This window comes from Anomaloglossus baeobatrachus, chromosome 11, assembly GCF_048569485.1.
Source record: "Anomaloglossus baeobatrachus isolate aAnoBae1 chromosome 11, aAnoBae1.hap1, whole genome shotgun sequence".
NCBI lineage: Eukaryota > Metazoa > Chordata > Amphibia > Anura > Aromobatidae > Anomaloglossus > Anomaloglossus baeobatrachus.
Window position 1 is genome coordinate 7,424,185 of NC_134363.1, and position 23,845 is coordinate 7,448,029.

Sequence of the window (23,845 nt, forward strand, 5' to 3'; positions counted from 1 at the left end):
CGGAGCTTCATCTTGTCCCGCCCCCTCTGCGTGCAGCTTCCCCGCTCTCAGCTGCGCATGAGCAGGAAGTGAGTGGCTGTCGGTGCCGGGCGGTCGGTGACTCCTGCAATCCGGGTCCGGGGGGTTTCTGCTGCCTGTGGGGGGATGGGCTGTAACATAGGGGCTTCTACACGTTATATACCCCAGTGTGGAGTATTGGGGTTCTGTGCCCCATCTATGGGGGTCATTTCTGGCTATTGTGTGTCTGTCCCTATGACAACTCTGACTGTCACGTTGTAATGGGGCATTAGTGGTGTCTGGGGTGACTCTTTTTGTCTATGTGGGGGTCACATGATCAGAAGCGCCTCTATTACTGTTCATTTAACCCTTCACCTTCACTTTTGTCGTTTTCCGCAGATATGGAGGGTAACGGGCGTCCGTCCCTCGGGCAGATCCTTCTCTTGGCCTCCAGCTCCGCCATCACCGCCATCTTGTATACGGTGTACCGCCAGAAATATGGCCGGGTGCAGACTCTGAAGGTAAGAGGCGCTCAGCAGCTGCAGCACCCGCCATCGCTGGCTGGGGTCCGTTTTTATAGCGTCCAGTCTCGCTTGGTACCGGCCCTTTAAATTTTTTTTTTTTATCTTTTTGTGATTTAAAGGGGGCAAAGAAAATCTCTCTGGACGAAGATTTACAGAAAGTCCTGATGGATCTGCCCGGAAAGTGCGTCCCGTACGCGGTGATCGAGGGTAAGGAGCGCGGAGACCCCGGAGTGTCCGCTCTCGGGGGGGGGGCTTGTGGGATTGGGATTATCCCGGAGTGTCAGCTCTTGGGGGGGAGGGGGGGGGGGTGATGTGGGATTACCCCCGAGTGAAAAACTCTTGGGGGGGGGGGGGGGGGAAGATGTGGGATTATCCCCGAGTGTCAGCTCGTGGGGGGGGGGGGGGGAAGATGTGGGATTATCCCCGAGTGTCAGCTCGCGGGGGGGGGGGGGAGATGTGGGATTATCCCCGAGTGTTAGCTCTTGGGGGGGGGGGGGGAGATGTGGGATTATCCCCGAGTATCAGCTCCTGGGGGGGGGGGGAGAGATGTGGGATTATCCCCGAGTGTCAGCTCTTGGGGGGGGGGGGGGGATGTGGGGTTATCCCCGAGTGTCAGCTCTTGGGGGGGGGGGATGTGGGATTATCCCCGAGTGTCAGCTCTTGGGGGGGGATGTGGGATTATCCCCGAGTGTCAGCTCTTGGGGGGGGATGTGGGATTATCCAAGAGTGTCAGCTCTTGGGGGGGGGATGTGGGATTATCCCCGAGTGTCAGCTCTTGGGGGGGGATGTGGGATTATCCCCGAGTGTCAGCTCTGGGGGGGGGGGGGGGGATGTGGGATTATCCCCGAGTGTCAGCTCTTGGGGGGGGGGGGGGGGATGTGGGATTATCCCCGAGTGTCAGCTCGCGGGGGGGGGGGGGATGTGGGATTATCCCCGAGTGTCAGCTCGCGGGGGGGGGGGAGATGTGGGATTATCCCCGAGTGTTAGCTCTTGGAGGGGGGGGGGGAGACGTGGGATTATCGCCGAGTATCAGCTCCTGGGGGGGGGGGGGGAGAGATGTGGGATTATCCCCGAGTGTCAGCTCTTGGGGGGGGGATGTGGGATTATCCCCGAGTGTCAGCTCTTGGGGGGGGGGATGTGGGATTATCCCCGAGTGTCAGCTCTTGGGGGGGGGGGGGGGATGTGGGATTAACCCCGAGTGTCAGCTCGCGGGGGGGGGGGAGATGTGGGATTATCCCCGAGTGTTCGCTCTTGGAGGGGGGGGGGGGGGGGATTATCCCCGAGTGTCAGCTCCTGGGGGGGGGGGAGATGTGGGATTATCCCCGAGTGTCAGCTCTTGGGGAGGGGGGAGAGTTGTGGGATTATCCCCGAGTGTCAGCTCTTGGGGGGGGGGGGAGAGATGTGGGATTAACCCCGAGTGTCAGCTCCTGGGGGGGGGGGGGGAGAGATGTGGGATTATCCCCGAGTGTCAGCTCCTGGGGGGGGGGGGAGAGATGTGGGATTATCCCCGAGTGTCAGCTCCTGGGGGGGGGGAGAGAGATGTGGGATTATCCCCGAGTGCCAGCTCCTGGGGGGGGGGAGAGATGTGGGATTATCCCCGAGTGTCAGCTCCTGGGGGGGGGGGGAGATGTGGGATTATCCCCGAGTGTCAGCTCCTGGGGGGGGGGGGGAGAGATGTGGGATTATCCCCGAGTGTCAGCTCCTGGGGGGGGGAGATGTGGGATTATCCCCGAGCGTCAGCTCCGGGGGGGGGGGAGAGATGTGGGATTATCCCCGAGCGTCAGCTCCGGGGGGGGGGGGGGGGAGAGATGTGGGATTATCCCCGAGTGTCAGCTCTTGGGGGGGGGGGGGGGGGATGTGGGATTATCCCCGAGTGTCAGCTCTTGGGGGGGGGGGGGGGATGTGGGATTATCCCCGAGTGTCAGCTCCTGGGGGGGGGGGGGGGAGAGATGTGGGATTATCCCCGAGTGTCAGCTCTTGGGGGGGGGGGGGGAGAGAGATGTGGGATTATCCCCGAGTGTCAGCTCTTGGGGGGGGGGGGGAGAGAGATGTGGGATTATCCCCGAGTGTCAGCTCTTGGAGGGGGGGGGGGGGGGGGAGAGAGATGTGGGATTATCCCCGAGTGTCAGCTCTTGGGGGGGGGGGGGGGGGAGAGAGATGTGGGATTATCCCCGAGTGTCAGCTCTTGGGGGGGGGGGGGAGAGAGATGTGGGATTATCCCCGAGTGTCAGCTCTTGGGGGGGGGGGGGAGAGAGATGTGGGATTATCCCCGAGTGTCAGCTCTTGGGGAGAGGGGGGGGGGATGTGGGATTATCCCCGAGTGTCAGCTCTTGGGGGGGGATGTGGGATTATCCCCGAGTGTCAGCTCTTGGGGGGGGGGGGGGGGGGATGTGGGATTATCCCCGAGTGTCAGCTCTTGGGGGGGGATGTGGGATTATCCCCGAGTGTCAGCTCTGGGGGGGGGGGGGGGGATGTGGGATTATCCCCGAGTGTCAGCTCTTGGGGGGGGGGGGGGGATGTGGGATTATCCCCGAGTGTCAGCTCGCGGGGGGGGGGGGGGATGTGGGATTATCCCCGAGTGTCAGCTCGCGGGGGGGGGGGAGATGTGGGATTATCCCCGAGTGTTAGCTCTTGGAGGGGGGGGGGGAGACGTGGGATTATCCCGAGTGTCAGCTCCTGGGGGGGGGAGATGTGGGATTATCCCCGAGCGTCAGCTCCGGGGGGGGGGGAGAGATGTGGGGATTATCCCCGAGCGTCAGCTCCGGGGGGGGGGGGGGAGAGATGTGGGATTATCCCCGAGTGTCAGCTCTTGGGGGGGGGGGGGGGGAGAGAGATGTGGGATTATCCCCGAGTGTCAGCTCTTGGGGGGGGGGGGGGAGAGAGATGTGGGATTATCCCCGAGTGTCAGCTCTTGGGGGGGGGGGGGGGAGAGAGATGTGGGATTATCCCCGAGTGTCAGCTCTTGGGGGGGGGGGGAGAGAGATGTGGATTATCCCCGAGTGTCAGCTCTTGGGGGGGGGGGAGAGATGTGGGATTATCCCGAGTGTCAGCTCTTGGGGGGGGGGGGGGAGAGAGATGTGGGATTATCCCCGAGTGTCAGCTCTTGGGGGGGGGGGGGGAGAGAGATGTGGGATTATCCCCGAGTGTCAGCTCTTGGGGGGGGGGGGGGGGAGAGATGTAGGATTATCCCCGAGTGTCAGCTCTTGGGGAGGGGGGAGAGATGTGGGATTATCCCGAGTGTCAGCTCTTGGGGAGGGGGGAGAGATGTGGGATTATCCCCGAGTGTCAGCTCTTGGGGAGGGGGGAGAGATGTGGGATTATCCCGAGTGTCAGCTCTTGGGAGGGGGGAGAGATGTGGGATTATCCCCGAGTGTCAGCTCTTGGGGAGGGGGGGGGGAGATGTGGGATTATCCCGAGTGTTAGCTCTTGGGGGGGGGGGGGGGAGATGTGGGATTATCCCCGAGTGTTAGCTCTTGGGGAGGGGGGAGAGATGTGGGATTATCCCCGAGTGTCAGCTCTTGGGGAGGGGGGAGAGATGTGGGATTATCCCCGAGTGTCAGCTCTTGGGGAGGGGGGAGAGATGTGGGATTATCCCCGAGTGTCAGCTCTTGGGGAGGGGGGAGAGATGTGGGATTATCCCCGAGTGTCAGCTCTTGGGGAGGGGGGAGAGATGTGGGATTATCCCCGAGTGTCAGCTCTTGGGGGGGGGGGGGGGGGGAGATGTGGGATTATCCCCGAGTGTCAGCTCTTGGGGGGGGGGGGGGGGAGATGTGGGATTATCCCCGAGTGTTAGCTCTTGGGGGGGGGGGGGGAGATGTGGGATTATCCCCGAGTGTCAGCTCTTGGGAGAGGGGGGAGAGATGTGGATTATCCCCGAGTGTCAGCTCTTGGGGAGGGGGGAGAGATGTGGGATTATCCCCGAGTGTCAGCTCTTGGGGAGGGGGGAGAGATGTGGGATTATCCCCGAGTGTCAGCTCTTGGGGAGGGGGGAGAGATGTGGGATTATCCCCGAGTGTCAGCTCTTGGGGGGGGGGGGGAGATGTGGGATTATCCCCGAGTGTCAGCTCTTGGGGGGGGGGGAGATGTGGGATTATCCCCGAGTGTTAGCTCTTGGGGGGGGGATGTGGGATTATCCCCGAGTGTCAGCTCTCGGGGTTCGGGGAGATGTGGGATTATCCTCGAGTGTCAGCTCTTGGGGAGGGGGGGGGTGGGGAGATGTGGGATTATTCCCCGAGTGTCAGCTCTGGGGGGGGGATGTGGGATTATTCCCCGAGTGTCAGCTCTGGGGGGGGGATGTGGGATTATTCCCCGAGTGTCAGCTCTGGGGGGGGGAGATGTGGGATTATTCCCCGAGTGTCAGCTCTGGGGGGGGGGGAGATGTGGATTATTCCCGAGTGTCAGCTCTGGGGGGGGGGGAGATGTGGGATTATTCCCGAGTGTCATCTCTGGGGGGGGGGGGGAGATGTGGGATTATTCCCCGAGTGTCAGCTCTGGGGGGGGGGGAGATGTGGGATTATTCCCCGAGTGTCATCTCTAGGGGGGGGGGGAGATGTGGGATTATTCCCCGAGTGTCAGCTCTGGGGGGGGGGAGATGTGGGATTATTCCCCGAGTGTCATCTCTGGGGGGGGGAGATGTGGGATTAATTATTCCCCGAGTGTCAGCTCTGGGGGAAGGGGGGAGATGTGGGATTATTCCCAGAGTGTCAGCTCTGGGGGAAGGGGGGAGATGTGGGATTATTCCCCGAGTGTCAGCTCTGGGGGGTGGGAGATGTGGGATTATTCCGGGTGAGATGTGGGATTATCCCCGAGTGTCAGCTCTTGGGGAGGAGATGTGGGATTATTCTGGAATGTCAGCTCTTGGGGGGGAATATGTGGGATTATCCCCGAGTGTCAGCTCTTGGGGGGGGGGGGAGATGTGGGATTATCCCTGAGTGTTAGCTCTTGGGGGGGGGGGGGGAGAGATGTGGGATTATCCCCGAGTGTCAGCTCTTGGGGGGGGGGGGGAGAGATGTGGGATTATCCCCGAGTGTCAGCTCTTGGGGGGGGGGGGGGGGGGGAGAGATGTAGGATTATCCCCGAGTGTCAGCTCTTGGGGAGGGGGGAGAGATGTGGGATTATCCCCGAGTGTCAGCTCTTGGGGAGGGGGGAGAGATGTGGGATTAGCCCCGAGTGTCAGCTCTTGGGGAGGGGGGAGAGATGTGGGATTATCCCCGAGTGTCAGCTCTTGGGGAGGGGGGAGAGATGTGGGATTATCTCCGAGTGTCAGCTCTTGGGGGGGGGGGAGATGTGGGATTATCCCCGAGTGTTAGCTCTTGGGGGGGGGGGGGGGATGTGGGATTATCCCCGAGTGTCAGCTCTTGGGGGGGGTGGGGAGATGTGGGATTATTCCCCGAGTGTCAGCTCTGGGGGGGGGATGTGGGATTATTCCCCGAGTGTCAGCTCTGGGGGGGGGGAGATGTGGGATTATTCCCCGAGTGTCAGCTCTGGGGGGGGGCAGATGTGGGATTATTCCCCGAGTGTCAGCTCTGGGGGGGGGGAGATGTGGGATTATTCCCCGAGTGTCAGCTCTGGGGGGGGGGGGATGTGGGATTATTCCCCGAGTGTCAGCTCTGGGGGGGGGGAGATGTGGGATTATTCCCCGAGTGTCAGCTCTGGGGGAAGGGGGGAGATGTGGGATTATTCCCCGAGTGTCAGCTCTGGGGGGTGGGAGATGTGGGATTATTCCGGGTGAGATGTGGGATTATCCCCGAGTGTCAGCTCTTGGGGAGGAGATGTGGGATTATTCTGGAATGTCAGCTCTTGGGGGGGGAATATGTGGGATTATCCCCGAGTGTCAGCTCTTGGGGGGAATATGTGGGATTATCCCCGAGTGTCAGCTCTTGGGGAGGAGATGTGGGATTATTCTGGAATGTCAGCTCTTGGGGGGGAATATGTGGGATTATCCCCGAGTGTCAGCTCTTGGGGGGGAATATGTGGGATTATCCCCGAGTGTCCGCTCTTGGGGAGGAGATGTGGGATTATTCTGGAATGTCAGCTCTTGGGGGGGAATATGTGGGATTATCCCCGAGTGTCAGCTCTTGGGGGGGAATATGTGGGATTATCCCCGAGTGTCAGCTCTTGTGGGGGAGATGTGGGATTATCCCCGAGTGTCAGCTCTTGGGGAGGAGATGTGGGATTATCCTGGAGTGTCAGCTCTTGGGGAGGAGATGTGGGATTATCCTGGAGTGTCAGCTCTTGGGGAGGAGATGTGGGATTATCCTGGAGTGTCAGCTCTTGGGGAGGAGATGTGGGATTATTCTGGAATGTCAGCTCTTGGGGTTCGCCCCCCTCCTCCCTTATTAGAGGGATTGTCCTTGTTGGGGGGTGCACATAGAGGGGTCTCTCCCGTTTTTGTGACTCTTCGCTCTCTTTCAGGGGTGGTCCGCTCGGTGAAGGACTCTCTGCACAGTCAGTTTGTGGAGAACTGCAGGGGGGTCATCCACAGACTCTCCCTAAAGGAGCACAAGATGGTGTGGAACAGGACCACCCACCTCTGGTGAGTCGCCCCCACCCCAAACTCTGCCCGACCCCCTCCGAGATGGGGACCACCCTACCCCCCCCCCCCAGACTCTGCCCGACCCCTCCGAGATTGGGACCACCCTCCCCCCCCCCCCCCCTTACCTCAGACTCTGCCGGAACGACCCCTCCTCTCCCCCCCCCCCCCCCTCCTTCTAAGGGGAACTGCTTTCCAGGGATCCTGAAAGGCAAGCAGAGCACAAACCCTGCCTGACTAGGCAAATCCGTTATTAAAGGGGATGTCACGTGGCCCCTTTTAAGAATCCTGATTGATTTAGCTGGTAACCACTAAGGTCTCCCCTTCCCTCCTACCTGAAGCCACCCAGCTTTCCCCGACTCCTCTGTCTGCCTAGTTCGTGTAGCAGAGGATGTGCGGCTGCAAATGGGCCATTCAGGAGTCTGGAAAAGTAGGGTGACAAGAATATTGCCGCCATTCTGCCATTACACCCCATTGCTACCCAACTTTTCCTGAAAAATAAGCTGCATAATAGAAAATTTCAACAGTTGTCTGGGAAAGCTGGGTGGCAGTATGGCCATTTTATCGCCTCCATCGATTACGAGCCATCTTAGACCCCCGACAGGGAAACATAGATATGCAAAAGTCAGGCGCCATTCAGGAATCTGGAAAAGCTGGATAACCACTAATATAGGCATTATTAGAGCTCCCCCCAGTAAAGGTTACTCAGCTTTCCCAGGATCCTGAATGGCATACATGCCTAGGTATAGAGGGGGGATTGCTTGCCTTATGTGATGAAGCTGCGTTACAAAGCAAAGTGGTCGTCATGGTAAGATCCCTCACCCAGCTTTACCAGGTTCCAGAAGGGCAACTCCGCCGGTCAGTGCAGCCGTACCCTAAAACTAGGCCCTTTTCACATAGGGTTCCCATGTTTGTTGTCATCCAGATTTTCCCATAGTGTTGCCATTCTGGAGTCTGGGAAAGCTGGATGACGACTTTTATATAAGCACTATTAGAGGTCCCCCCAGGAACTGTTACCCAGCTTTCCTATGATCCTGAATGGCATACATGCCTGGGTATAAAGGGGGGAATTGCTGGGCTTATGTGATGAAGCCTCTTTATAGGCAAAGTGCCAAGAACCCTCACCCAGCTTTACCAGGTTCCAGAAAGGCATCTCTGCCGGTCAGTGCAGCCGTACCCCAAAACACTGGAAGCTCTGTTATACCCATATGGTTTCCCTTACAGTTTCCACGTTTGTTGTCACCCAGCTTTTCCCATAGTGTTGCCGTTCTCTGGTCTGGGAAAGCTGGGTGGTGACAAATATAAGCACTATTAGAGGTCCCCCCACGAAATGTTACTCAGCTGTCCTATGATCCTGAATGGCATACATGCTTGAAAAAATGATTTTATTGATAACAGAGGCAATTAAAAACCCCCCAGGAGGGGTAGGAGAGTGACAAAAAGAGTGAGAAGAAAGGACCAGGAAAAATGGTTAACAAGCCAATCAGGGGTGTCTGTATGTCCGGCCAATACAGGGACAATAAATACAATAAATACAATAAATTGCACAAAGCCCAAGTACAAGATTAAAACGGACGGACACACATTGAAATAAATAACATGTATAAAGTGCCTGTGTGTAAAGGGAGGTAAACATAGACTGAATGTGCGTGCCGGAGCTAAAGTGCTATTAGTATAACCGGCGCCTCCAAATAAAGGTGCACAATTCAATAGTCAAAGAATCTCACAGGGCACAGGGGACCTTCAAAAAAGATCAGCAAACCATAGATCCTGGAACCAAGAGAAAACACCTACGTACGTTTCACAAGAGTGAGGTAACCACCAGCTTCATCAGGGTGAGAAAGAAAAGTGATCCCAGGATGCGGTATGCCCTGTTTTAAACCCTCCTTCAAATGCCATAATAGTATTCAGCTGTGCATATTACTCTGACACTGCTGGGGCGACGCGTGCGCACAAGGTCCCCCCCCTCCCCATCCACCGGATCCAGCCGTCCGGACACAGTGCGCAAGCGCGGGCGGCACGGCAACAGCCATGACGCCCCGCGCACGCGCAGAGGCCCCCGAGGAAGCCGAGGACGGAGGGCGGGGGGAGAGGAACATGAACGCACGCCGTAGTAATAATCAGCTGTGCATATTACTCTGACACTGCTGGGGCGGCGCGTGCGCACAAGGTCCCCCCCTCCCCATCCACCGGATCCAGCCGTCCGGACACAGTGCGCACGTGCGGGCGGCACGGCAACAGCCATGACGCCCGCGCATGCGCAGAGGCCCCCAGGACGCCGAAGACGGAGGGCGGGGGGAGAGGAGCATGAACGCACAGCGCACAAAAAGTCGTCAGGGGAAGTACAGAAAAAGTAAACTACATCTTTTTCTGTACTTCCCCTGACGACTTTTTTGTCTAGACCCTCATCATGTCATGGCATCGGCTGTCCCTGAGAGCCCGAAGATAATGGACATGCTATACAATATGGCCTTGGACCACCTGCTGCTTTTTTACATGCGCCGTTATTATCAATAATGTTACTTTTGGCATCGCAGTCATCTGTATATATCTCCCTCTGCATGTCCCGGCTCCTATTACCTCACATTGCTTGTGCGCGTGCGTTCATGCTCCTCTCCCCCTGCCCTCCGTCTTCGGCGTCCTGGGGGCCTCTGCGCATGCGCGGGCGTCATGGCTGTTGCCGTGCCGCCCGCACGTGCGCACTGTGTCCGGACGGCTGGATCCGGTGGATGGGGAGGGGGGGACCTTGTGCGCACGCGCCGCCCCAGCAGTGTCAAGAGTAATATGCACAGCTGATTATTACTACGGCATGCGTTCATGTTCCTCTCCCCCCGCCCTCCGTCCTCGGCTTCCTGGGGGCCTCTGCGCGTGCGCGGGCGTCATGGCTGTTGCCGTGCCGCCGCGCTTGCGCACTGCGTCCGGGCGGCTGGATTCGGTGGATGGGGAGGGGGGGACCTTGTGCGCACGCGTCCGCCCAGCAATGTCAGAGTAATATGTACAGCTGAATACTATTATGGCATTTGAAGGAGGGTTTTAAAACAGGGCATACCGCATCCTGGGATCACTTTTCTTTCTCACCCTGATGAAGCTGGTGGTTACCTCACTCTTGTGAAACGTACGTAGGTGTTTTCTCTTGGTTCCAGGATCTATGGTTTGCTGATCTTTTCTGAAGGTCCCCTGTGCCCTGTGAGATTCTTTGACTATTGAATTGTGCACCTTTATTTGGAGGCGCCGGTTATACTAATAGCACTTTAGCTCCGGCACGCACATTCAGTCTATGTTTACCTCCCTTTACACACAGGCACTTTATACATGTTATTTATTTCAATGTGTTGTCCGTCCGTTTTAATCTTGTACTTGGGCTTTGTGCAATTTATTGTATTTATTGTATTTATTGTCCCTGTATTGGCCGGACATACAGATACCCCTGATTGGCTTGTTAACCATTTTTCCTGGTCCTTTCTTCTCACTCTTTTTCTCACTCTCCTACCCCTCCTGGGGGGTTTTAATTGCCTCTGTTATCAATAAAATCATTTTTTCAAGCATTAGACTCGTGATTCTCCTGTTTTTATTGAATTTGAGTATGCTATATGCCCCTTGATTGTAAGGGACATACTATATGTAATCCGTATGAATTTATTTTTTTTTTATTTTTTTTTTTTGAATGGCATACATGCCTGGGTATAGAGGGGGAATTGCTGGGCTTATGTGATGAAGACTCTTTATAGGCAAAGTGCCAAGAACCCTCACCCAGCTTTACCAGGTTCCAGAAAGGCATCTCTGCCGGTCAGTGCAGTCGTACCCCAAAATGCTGGAAGCTGCCTTATACTCATACGGTTCATCTTACAGTTTCCACATTTGTTGTCACCCAGCTTTTCCTAGTGTTGCCGTTCTGGATTCTGGGAAAGCTGGGTGATGACAAATATAAGCTGTCCTATGATACTGAATGGTATAGAGGGGGGAATTGCTGGGCTTGTGTGATGAAGCCTCTTTATAGGCAAAGTGCCAAGAACCCTCACCCAGCTTTTCCCACAGTGCCGCCGTTCTGGGGTTTGGGAAAGCTGGGTCCTGGACCAGTCTGTGATCTCTGGTGTCTGTGTGTTTTACAGGAGCGACCAGGAGAAAATAATCCACCAGAGAACCAACTCCGTGCCCTTCGACCTGACGCCGGACGAGGACCCCCGGCCCGTGCATCCGCGTCATCAAACCCCTGGAGGCGGCGGAGCTGGACCTGGAGACGGTGTACGAGAAGTTCCACCCGGCGGTGCAGTCCTTCACCAACGTCCTGGGACACTTCATCACCGGAGAGAGGCCGAAGGGCATCCAGGAGACGGAGGAGATGCTGAAGGTCGGGGCCACGGTGACGGGCCGTGGGCGAGCTGGTCCTGGACAACCGGACGGTGAAGCTGCAGCCGCCCAAGGCCGGGATGCCCTTCTACCTCAGCAGCCTGGACTTCGACAGCTTGGTGCAGCAGCAGGAGGCCCAGGTCCGGCTCTGGCGGGTCCTGACGGTGATCAGCGGGGCGGCCACGTGCGTCACCCCTTCTTCATCCTGCGGCGCCAGTACCGGCGGCACAAGGAGCGGCAGCGCCTCAAGCAGCTGCAGAGGGAGTTCCAGGAGGCCAGCGCCAGATTAGAGGAGGGGGACGAGGAGGAGCGCAACGCCTGCACCATCTGCCTGAGCAACCAGAAGTCCTGCGTCTTCCTGGAGTGCGGTCACGTCTGCTCCTGCTACCAGTGCTACCAGTCCCTGCCCCAGCCCAAAAAGTGCCCATATGCAGGAACGGCATCTCCAGGATGGTGCCCCTGTACAACAGCTAGGACTGATCAGCCAATATGGCCGCCGGTGCCAGTGATCATCTGGGCGGGGCCATATTGCTGATCACCCAATCCAATGACTCCACCAGAACCCATCCTATAAATCCTGCAGAATTTTGGGGTGAAATTCTCTTTATATATAAAAAAAAATCTATTTTTGTCAATAATTGTTGGATTTTTTTTTTTTTTCCGTTTACCAAAGATTTTGCAGCACTTGCAGGATGTCACTTTATGGCTGCTTGTGCCTGTGTTATGTCGGGGCCTTGCCGTGAGATGTGAAGCGTTGGCGTCCGTCGCCATCGCAAATAAATTGCTAATTTTACAGCCGTCTCTTTGCTTCTCTGAAAATCAACTTAAATGTGGATGTCACTCTGCTTCCGGGGCCGCTCATTAGCTCTCATGCATATTCACTGCTTACCCCGCCCACCCTTTATGTCGGCATCTGTGATTGGTTGCAGTCAGACTTCCAGCGTCTAAGTGTAAAAATCCATAAATTGGAAAAAAATGGCATAGGGTCCCTCGTATATTGATACCCAGAGCAGATAACGCGCAGGGCTGGGGCTGCATGCTTTATCTTGGCTGTGTATCAAAATACGAGGGACCCTATGCGGCTTTTTTAATTTGAAATAATTTAAAAACAGATTTGCGGTCCCCCCCCAATTTTGATTCCTGACAGCTGGGGGCTGGTATTCTCAGGCTGGGGAGGCCAGTTTTATTGGCCCTCCCCCAGCCTAAAAATAGCAGCCCACAGCCGCCCCAGTATTGTTGCATCCATTAGATGTGACAATTCCGGTGCTTTACCCGACTCATTCCAATTGCCTGGTGCAGTGGCAATTGGTAATCTAAGGGGTTAATGACAGCTGTGATTTGTCAAAAAATTACAGCTGCCATCAAGCCCGAGGTTAGTAATGGAGAGGGGTCTATGAGACCTCCCCCATTACAAACCCTGTAAGTAAAAAGAAAACATACAGAAAAATCCTTTATTTAGAAAAAAAAACAAAACACCCTCTTTCTCCCATTAACTCTCAAATCACCCCTGCAGGTTCAACGTAATCCGCACAAGGTCCCACGACGATCCGGGCTCTGCTACATCCTGAGGTTGCAGTTTGTTGTCACATCAGAAAACATGACCGATCACTGCGGCGTCAGGGACACACCTGACAACTACAGCTGTGAGCGGTGCTGATGTCACAAAGTTCATCTGAGGTTACAGTTGAAGGTTCTAACGTTACCCTAACTGTGACCTCTTGTGAACTCCGTGACCTCATCTCAGGGGAAGTCATTGAACTCGTAACCTTATTAGGTAATGTGTGCACATTGAGTATTTGGGTGCAGACATTTCTGCACCAAATCTGCATCTCCTGGCAGAAAAATGCATCAAAACGCATGTGATATCGGTACATTTTTTTTGCCAAGAGATTTGGTGCAAAAATGTCTGCATCCAAATACTCAATGTGCACAAATTACCTCATCCAGTAATCCCACATTGAGTTCAATAACGTCACCTGAGGTGAAGTCCCTGAGGTTAAAAATTTACCAAAGGTGAGTTCACCTGAGGTCACAGCTGGGGTACCATGAGAACCTCCAGCTGTGACCTCAGGTAAACTCAGTGACATCATGACTCACAGCTGCGGCTTTGTCATTGTCTCGGATGCTGTAGTGAGCGGTTACGTTTTTTTATGTGACCGTGCACTGCAACTTGAGGATGTAGCAGAGCCGGGATCGTCATGTCGATTGTCTCAGACCTGCAGGGGTGTCTTAGGGATTAGTACATGGGAGAAAGAGGGTGTTTATTTTTTATTTTTCTCTGCGCTTTATGTGTTTACTTGTTTGTACTAACAGAATTAGTAATGGGGGTTCTTATAGACGCCTCCCATTACTAACCTCTGACTTGATTGGCAGCTGTGATTTTTTTTTTTTTTTTTTTTTGACAAATCACAGCTGTCATTAACCCCCAATATTACCCCGATTGCCACTGCACCAGGGCAATCAGGATGAGCCGGGTAAGGCGCCGAATTGTTGCAGCTATTGGATGCAACAATTCCAGGGTTGCTGGGGGCTGCTATTTTTAGGCTGGGAGGGCCCAATAACCATGGGCCTCCCCAACCTGAGTATACCAGCTCCCAGCTGTCTCCTTTTATCTTGGCTCGGTATCAAAATAGGGAGGACCCTGCACCATTTTTTTTCCAATGATTTAACACACCACAACCAATAATGGATGTCGGCAGTCTGACTGCAACCAATCACAGACGGTGGGCAGGGGAAGGAGTGAATATGTATGGAGCTAATGAGCAGACCCGGAAGCAGTGTGACAGCTGCGCTGGAGACTCAGTAAGTATTATTGTCCTGCTCTAATCCCCATATTACTTACTTATGCAGCCCCCTAGCGGTTAAGAACACAATTTAAGAGCACACAAGTTCAGGTCCCTATAGACTTATATGGGTTTTGGGTTCACATCCGGTCCCGAACCTTACTTTTTTTTAAGGTCCTGCCAGACCCACTGAACCCCAACATCTGTGGGTTCACCTATCTCTAATTTAGGCTCTATATGTGTAGATATTTCCTGTAGTGGCCTTGTGCAGCAGCCGCCTGACACTGAGCGCTCGTGCTCCTGCTATGACACCTAGTGGTCACTTGTGGTATTGTCCCACAATGGATTTTCTGGTAGAAATCGACGATTGTGTTTTGTCTCCAGCAGGAATGTGATTGGATAATGATGATGGTCGATCGGGAGCGGCATATCCCACCGTGAGTGACCCCCTCACTATCCCGCCGTCCGTTCTCCTGAAGGATACCGAGGGTAACGCTCCGGGTCATTGATGGGGAAACCTCTGCTGTGGTTTTATCATTTCCTCATGTGGAAATGTCAGCAAGGCCGCGCTCCCTGCCCCTGTCTGTGACCGGGGTGAGGATACTCCATGGATCGCTCATTGCTGACTGTTTCCGCTCTCTGGCAGATCCTCTTCTTCTGGAATAAATTCTGTAGATCTGAATCATTAAGATTTTCTGTGCAGTACTAAGAAGTGGACACTAGAGGGAGACAGGACACTTCTACATTCTCTGTGCAGGCGGCTTATAACCGACGAACTACAGATTCCAGCAATTCTCCTTCATAGAAAGTAAAGGACAAATCTACAGATCACACCCCTCATCAGAAGTAAAGAATCAGCACAATCTATGGATTACATTACCAAAATGTGTGATACTGTCTGCTGAGCTGTGTATCTAATCCTCTCCTGTGTGATACCGTCTGCTGAGCTGTGTATCTAATCCTCTCCTGTGTGATACTGTCTGCTGAGCTGTGTATCTAATCCTCTCCTGTGTGATACTGTCTGCTGAGCTGTGCATCTAATCCTCTCCGGTGTGATACTGTCTGCTGAGCTGTGTATCTAATCCTCTCCTGTGTGATACTGCCTGCTGAGCTGTGTATCTAATCCTCTCCTGTGTGATACTGTCTGCTGAGCTGTGTATCTAATCCTCTCCGGTGTGATACTGTCTGCTGAGCTGTGTATCTAATCCTCTCCTGTGTGATACTGTCTGCTGAGCCGTGTATCTAATCCTCTCCTGTGTGATACTGTCTGCTGAGCCGTGTATCTAATCCTCTCCTGTGTGATACGGTCTGCTGAGCCGTGTATCTAATCCTCTCCTGTGTGATACTGTCTGCTGAGCAGTGTATCTAATCCTCTCCTGTGTGATACGGTCTGCTGAGCCGTGTCTCTAATCCTCTCCTGTGTGATACTGTCTGCTTAGCCGTGTATCTAATCCTGTCCTGTGTGATACTGTCTGCTGAGCCGTGTATCTAATCCTCTCCTGTGTGATACTGTCTGCTGAGCCGTGTATCTAATCCTCTCCTGTGTGATACTGTCTGCTGAGCCGTGTATCTAATCCTCTCCTGTGTGATACTGTCTGCTGAGCTGTGTATCTAATCCCATCCTGTGATACTGTCTGCTGAGCCGTGTATCTAATCCTCTCCTGTGTGATACTGTCTGCTGAGCCGTGTATCTAATCCTTTCCTGTGTGATACTGTCTGCTGAGCTGTGTATCTAATCCTCTCCTGTGTGATACTGTCTGCTGAGCCGTGTATCTAATTCTCTCCTGTGTGATACTGTCTGCTGAGCCGTGTATCTAATCCTCTCCTGTGTGATACTGTCTGATGAGCCATGTATCTAATCCTCTCCTGTGTGATACTGTCTGCTGAGCCGTGTATCTAATTCTCTCCTGTGTGATACTGTCTGATGAGCCATGTATCTAATCCTGTCCTGTGTGATACTGTCTGCTGAGCCGTGTATCTAATCCTCTCCTGTGTGATACTGTCTGCTGAGCTGTGTATCTAATCCTCTCCTGTGTGATACTGTCTGCTGAGCCGTGTATCTAATCCTTTCCTGTGTGATACTGTCTGCTGAGCTGTGTATCTAATCCTCTCCTGTGTGATACTGTCTGCTGAGCTGTGTATCTAATTCTCTCCTGTGTGATGCTGTCTGCTGAGCTGTGTATCTAATCCTCTCCTGTGTGATACTATCTGCTGAGCCGTGTATCTAATCCTCTCCTGTGTGATACTGTCTGCTGAGCCGTGTATCTAATCCTCTCCTGTGTGATACTGTCTGCTGAGCCGTGTATCTAATCCTCTCCTGTGTGATACTGTCTGCTGAGCCGTGTATCTAATCCTCTCCTGTGTGATACTGTCTGCTGCGCCGTGTATCTAATCCTCTCCTGTGTGATACTGTCTGCTGAGCCGTGTATCTAATCCTCTCCTGTGTGATATTGTCTGCTGAGCCGTGTATCTAATCCTATCCTGTGTGATACTGTCTGCTGAGCCGTGTATCTAATCCTCTCCTGCGTGATACTGTCTGCTGAGCCGTGTATCTAATTCTATCCTGTGTGATACTGTCTGCTGAGCTGTGTATCTAATCATCTCCTGTGTGATACTGTCTGCTGAGCTGTGTATCTAATCCCATCCTGTGATACTGTCTGCTGAGCCGTGTATCTAATCCTCTCCTGTGTGATACTGTCTGCTGAGCCGTGTATCTAATCCTCTCGTGTGATACTGTCTGCTGAGCCGTGTATCTAATCCTCTCCTGTGTGATACTGTCTGCTGAGCCGTGTATCTAATCCTCTCCTGTGTGATACTGTCTGCTGAGCCGTGTATCTAATCCTCTCCTGTGTGATACTGTCTGCTGAGCCGTGTATCTAATCATCTCCTGTGTGATACTGTCTGCTGAGCCGTGTATCTAATCCTCTCCTGTGTGATACTGTCTGCTGAGCTGTGTATCTAATCCTCTCCTGTGTGATACTGTCTGCTGAGCCGTGTATCTAATCCTCTCCTGTGTGATACTGTCTGCTGAGCTGTGTATCTAATCCTCTCCTGTGTGATACTGTCTGCTGAGCTGTGTATCTAATCCTCTCCTGTGTGATACTGTCTGCTGAGTCGTGTATCTAATCCTCTCCTGTGTGATACTGTCTGCCTGCTGAGCCGTGTATCTAATCCTCTCCTGTGTGATACTGTAACTGATGGAAAAAGACGGAAGTGTGAAAGCTGCCATCACTAGACTTTGGAGGAGACTGGGCAGGGATGGATCACACTGCTCTAACTGCGTCTGTTGGAGGAGGCCGGGTTTGGTGACGGAGGAGGCCGGGTTTGGTGACGGAGGAGGCGGGTTGGTGACGGAGGAGGCCCGGGTTTGGTGACGGAGGTGTCTGGGATTGGCGACGGAGGAGGCCGGGTTTGGCGACGGAGGAGGCCGGGTTTGGCGACGGAGGAGGTTGAGTTTGGCGACGGAGGAGGCTGGGTGTGGCGACGGAGGAGGCTGGGTTTGGCGACGGAGGAGGCTGGGTTTGGCGACGGAGGAGGCTGGGTTTGGCGACGGAGGAGGCTGGGTTTGGTGACGGAGGACGTTACCCCTTTACTGCCCTGTGCCCGCTGTACAGATGCTGGAGGAGGATGATATTTATCCATATTATGGTCTGTGGATGTAGAATCAGAGGACAGAGAAGCCCCCTGAGGTGATGAGGGGGGGGGGCACATACTCTCCTCCATACAGTGTATGCTCCCTGTGACTACAGAAGGAGCAGCTGTGGCTTTTAGTGAGTCGCCCTCTAGAGGAGGATCGGTGTAGGAAAGGTTTTGTCTTCAGCGGTGACCGGGCTTCTTCACAGTTAGAGCGGTGACTCTGTGGAGTAGTCGCACTATGTGCAGCTCATAGTTTGGGCGATACAGCGGGGCCGGCTTCCCTCTACAGCAGATTGTTGTGCACATATTGTACTTTAGTCGGGATCATTATGGGACGACGCTGTAGTAGTAGTGACGTATGACATCCCGGCAGAGATGGCGGTATATATATATACATATATAGGGCGTGTTGTGGGCGCGTCCTGTTTATTTGTGTTGTATCCCGGGGAGCGTCTCCCTTCTATTTCCATCCCGGGTCAGACGCACAGAAGAGCCGGGGATTCCTCACATCTCCAGGAGCCCAGATATAGACGTATGAAGAGCCGACGTCTCCTCCAGATGTGAGCGGCAACCCCGGCCCCACAGCTGGGAGCTAAACATGTCCTCCAGGGATGCCCCCCGCTCAGCAACACCGGGGGTCCCGGGATCTGCTGCAAGAAAACACATCCGAGAAAGTGTGAAAATAATCTACAGGAATTATATTATATCATGCCTATAGGGGGCAGTATTATAGCAGTTATATTCTTGCACATAGGGGGCAGTATTAATAGTAGTTATATTCTTGTACATAGGGGCAGTATTATAGTAGTTATATTCTTGTACATAGGGGCAAGTATTATAGTAGTTATATTCTTGTACATAGGGGGCAGTATTATAGTAGTTATATTCTTGTACATAGGGGGCAGTATTATAGTAGTTATATTCTTGTACATAGGGGGCAGTATTATAGTAGTTATATTCTTGTACATAGGGGCAGTATTATAGTAGTTATATTCTTGTACATAGGGGGCAGTATTATAGTAGTTATATTCTTGTACATAGGGGGCAGTATTATAGTAGTTATATTCTTGTACATAGGGGCAGTATTATAGTAGTTATATTCTTGTATATAGGGGCAGTATTATAGTAGTTATATTCTTGTATATAGGGGCAGTATTATAGTAGTTATATTCTTGTATATAGGGGCAGTATTATAGTAGTTATATTCTTGTATATAGGGGCAGTATTATAGTAGTTATATTCTTGTATATAGGGGGCGGTATTATAGTAGTTATATTCTTGTATATAGGGAGCAGTATTATAGTAGTTATATTCTTGTATATAGGGGGCGGTATTACAGTAGTTATATTCTTGTATATAGGGAGCAGTATTATAGTAGTTATATTCTTGTACATAGGAGCAGTATTATAGTAGTTATATTCTTGTATATAGGGGTAGTATTATAGTAGTTATATTCTTGTATATAGGGGCAGTATTAGTTATATTCTTGTATATAGGGGGCAGTATTATAGTAGTTATATTCTTGTATATAGGGGCAGTATTATAGTAGTTATTCTTGTATATAGGGGCAGTATTATAGTAGTTATATTGTTGTATATAGGGGCAGTATTATAGTAGTTATATTCTTGTATATAGGAGCAGTATTATAGTAGTTATATTCTTGTACATAGGGGCAGTATTATAGTAGTTATATTCTACATAGGGGCAGTATTATAGTAGTTATATTCTTGTACATAGGGGCAGTATTATAGTAGTTATATTCTTGTATATAGGGGGCAGTATTATAGTAGTTATATTCTTGTACATAGGAGCAGTATTATAGTAGTTATATTCTTGTATATAGGAGCGGTATTATAGTAGTTATATTCTTGTACATAGGAGCAGTATTATAGTAGTTATATTCTTGTACATAGGGGCAGTATTTATAGTAGTTATATTCTTGTACATAGGAGCAGTATTATAGTAGTTATATTCCTTGTACATAGGGAGCAGTATTATAGTAGTTATATTCTTGTACATAGAGCAGTATCTATAGTAGTTATATTCTTGTATATAGGGGGCAGTATTATAGTAGTTATATTCTTGTACATAGGGGCAGTATTATAGTAGTTATATTCTTGTATATAGGGGCAGTATTATAGTAGTTATATTCTTGTACATAGGGGCAGTATTATAGTAGTCATATTCTTGTACATAGGGGGCAGTATTATAGTAGTTATATTCTTGCACATAGGAGCAGTATTATAGTAGTCATATTCTTGTACATAGAGACAGTATTATAGTAGTTATATTCTTGTATATAGGGGGCAGTATTATAGTAGCTATATTCTTGTACATAGGAGCAGTATTATAGTAGTTATATTCTTGTATATAGGGGCAGTATTATAGTAGTTATATTCTTGTATATAGGGCAGTATTATAGTAGTTATATTCTTGTATATAGGGGCAGTATTATAGTAGTTATATTCTTGTACATAGGGGCAGTATTATAGTAGTTATATTCTGTATATAGGGGCAGTATTATAGTAGCTATATTCTTGTACATAGGAGCAGTATTATAGCAGTTATATTCTTGTATATAGGGGCAGTATTATAGTAGTTATATTCTTGTATATAGGGGCAGTATTATAGTAGTTATATTCTTGTATATAGGGGGCAGTATTATAGTAGCTATATTCTTGTACATAGGAGCAGTATTATAGTAGTTATATTCTTGTATATAGGGGCAGTATTATAGTAGTTATATTCTTGTATATAGGGGCAGTATTATAGTAGTTATATTCTTGTATATAGGGGCAGTATTATAGTAGTTATATTCTTGTACATAGGGGCAGTATTATAGTAGTTATATTCTTGTATATAGGGGCAGTATTATAGTAGTTATATTCCTGTAAATAGAGACAGTATTATAGTAGCTATATTCCTGTACATAGAGACAGTATTATAGTAGTTATATTCTTGTACATAGGGGCAGTATTATAGTAGTTATATTCTTGTATATAGGAGCAGTATTATAGTAGTTATATTCTTGTACATAGGGGCAGTATTATAGTAGTTATATTCTTGTACATAGGGGCAGTATTATAGTAGTTATATTCTTGTACATAGGGGCAGTATTATAGTAGTTATATTCTTGTACATAGGGGCAGTATTATAGTAGTTATATTCTTGTACATAGGGGCAGTATTATAGTAGTTATATTCTTGTATATAGGAGCAGTATTATAGTAGTTATATTCTTGTACATAGGGGCAGTATTATAGTAGTTATATTCTTGTATATAGGAGCAGTATTATAGTAGTTATATTCTTGTACATAGGGGCAGTATTATAGTAGTTATATTCTTGTACATAGGGGGCAGTATTATAGTAGTTATATTCTTGTACATAGGGGCAGTATTATAGTAGTTATATTCTTGTACATAGAGGGCAGTATTATAGTAGTTATATTCTTGTACATAGGGGGCAGTATTATTTTCTCCTATGCAGCGCATTGCTCAGTAGGGGGGTGGTGGCTCTGTGCTGGTTATGTAGGTGACATTATCTCATGGATCTCTTTGTTGGTCGCTGGCGGTTTTCTTTGTTGGTCGCTGGCGGTTTTCTTTGTTGGTCGCTGGCGGTCCCCGTCGCTGACAGTAGTGATGCTGCGGACATCATGGCCCCTTCCCCCACTGTGGGGCTTGTTGCCGGGGTCTCCCGCCGGATCTCAGCGCCTCGTGCAGGAATAATAGGACGGGGGATTAGGAATTACCCGGCTTTTCCCGTGGTGCGATGCTGCTCTCTTCTGACCTGCGGAGGACACATTTTGGCCCCCAGTTGCCCCCAGTTGCAGGGACGGCTCCTCACTGGGATTCTGTGTGATCAGAGCTGGGAAAATGGCAGCAATCTGATGTGGGGGAGGCGTGGAGATCCAGGCGCCCCCTCACCCCAGAATATCACAAAGCCGCCCCTACTGCAGTGCTGGGATGGCGGCGCGCTCCGACACTGCAGAGCTGTTATGCAAGATTGCACACACTGTCCGCAGATCTGCTAATCCCCAATATCCCAGACCCCCCCCCCCCATCATCCACCGCTGTATACAGGGTGTGTGAGCGTCATAACACGGCAGCCGTGATCCCCCCGGCAGAGGACCGGCGGGGGGCGCTCTACACACAGCAGCCGTGATCCCCCCAGCAGAGGACCGGCGGGGGGCGCTCTACACACAGCAGCCGTGATCCCCTCCCCAGCAGAGGACCGGCGGGGGGCGCTCTACAGACAGCAGCCGTGATCCCCCCAGCAGAGGACCAGCGGGGGGCGCTCTACACACAGCAGCCGTGATCCCCCCGGCAGAGGACCGGCGGGGGGCGCTCTACACACAGCAGCCGTGATCCCCCCGGCAGAGGACCGGCGGGGGGCGCTCTACACACAGCAGCCGTGATCCCCCCAGCAGAGGACCGGCGGGGGGCGCTCTACACACAGCAGCCGTGATCCCCTCCCCAGCAGAGGACCGGCGGGGGGCGCTCTACAGACAGCAGCCGTGATCCGCCCCCAGCAGAGGACCAGCGGGGGGCGCTCTACAAACAGCAGCCGTGATCCCCCCAGCAGAGGACCGGCGGGGGGCGCTCTACACACAGCAGCCGTGATCCCCCCAGCAGAGGACCGGCGGGGGGCGCTCTACACACAGCAGCCGTGATCCCCCCAGCAGAGGACCAGCGGGGGGCGCTCTACACACAGCAGCCGTGATCCCCTCCCCAGCAGAGGACCAGCGGGGGGCGCTCTACACACAGCAGCCGTGATCCCCCAGCAGAGGACCAGCGGGGGGCGCTCTACACACAGCAGCCGTGATCCCCCAGCAGAGGACCAGCGGGGGGCGCTCTACACACAGCAGCCGTGATCCCCCAGCAGAGGACCGGCGGGGGGCGCTCTACAGGCCCGAGAGCGATCGGTGCGAACAACCTTCAGAAAATAGTGATAATACAGGACATTATTCATTAACCTGTGATAGAGCTGCTGTTTGTGCTGCAGAGCTGAACTCCATGTAAGAAGTCACAACCACAGTCAGAATGGAGCTCAGATCTCCGCCACCACATACCGGCCCCGACACCCGTCCATGGTCTGTGTGTTACCGTCCGTGTATCCGCGGAGAGGTCCCCCTCTTCAGTGTCAGTATCCCGCACCTCGAATGTTTATGCACTGAGGTCTGTGTAATAGGATCAGGTGACTCGTGCGCTGCTGGAAGCCCCATTTGGCCATGAATTGGGGGTGCACAGATAATTTCATCTATAGCGCCCGCATACGCTGTAGCGCTGTACAGCAGGAGCGTGCTGTGGTTTCTGGCTGTACTCTCCTATGCAGAAATATAAAACGGAGCAGCTGAGGATGGATATTATTATGCTGCACAAGCGGTATATATATATATACACACACACACAATATAATGCAGCGGTATATATATATACACACGACGTAATACAATATATACACAATAAAATGTGGCTACATATTTTACATATATATGCACACTCACTGCCTCCCCACCCATTCATTCTCAGGAGAGGACATGGTGGTGGCCCCCCAGGTGCAATGCAGGCTCCAGGTCATCCCTGCCCCCCTCCTTCTCATGGTGCCCCCCCCCCAGGTGCAGTGCAGGCTCCAGGTCCTCACTGCCCCCCTCCTTCTCATGGTGCCCCCCCAGGTGCAGTGCAGGCTCCAGGTCCTCCCTGCCCCCCTTATTCCTATGGTGGCCCCCCAGGTGCAGTGCAGGCTCCAGGTCCTCCCTGCCCCCCTCCTTCTCATGGTGGCCCCCCAGGTGCAGTGCAGGCTCCAGGTCCTCCCTGCCCCCCTCCTTCTCATGGTGCCCCCCAGGTGCAGTGCAGGCTCCAGGTCCTCCCTGCCCCCCTCCTTCTCATGGTGCCCCCCCAGGTGCAGTGCAGGCTCCAGGTCCTCCCTGCCCCCCTCCTTCTCATGGTGCCCCCCCAGATGCAGTGCAGGCTCCAGGTCCTCACTGCCCCCCTCCTTCTCATGGTGCCCCCCCAGGTGCAGTGCAGGC

General features: G+C 52.4%; 1 protein-coding gene across 1 annotated transcript; it reads left to right on the plus strand.

Moving 5' to 3' along the window:
* The first annotated feature begins 72 nt into the window (after window positions 1–72).
* MUL1 (mitochondrial E3 ubiquitin protein ligase 1) lies at window positions 73–12,193 on the plus strand. Its single transcript, XM_075329398.1, is given in 9 exon segments — window positions 73–92; window positions 397–518; window positions 641–728; window positions 6,936–7,056; window positions 11,163–11,243; window positions 11,245–11,422; window positions 11,424–11,592; window positions 11,595–11,825; window positions 11,828–12,193. Coding segments are annotated over 8 exon segments (1,035 nt in total). The 5' UTR covers window positions 73–92; window positions 397–398; the 3' UTR covers window positions 11,875–12,193.
* The last annotated feature ends 11,652 nt before the right edge of the window (window positions 12,194–23,845 follow it).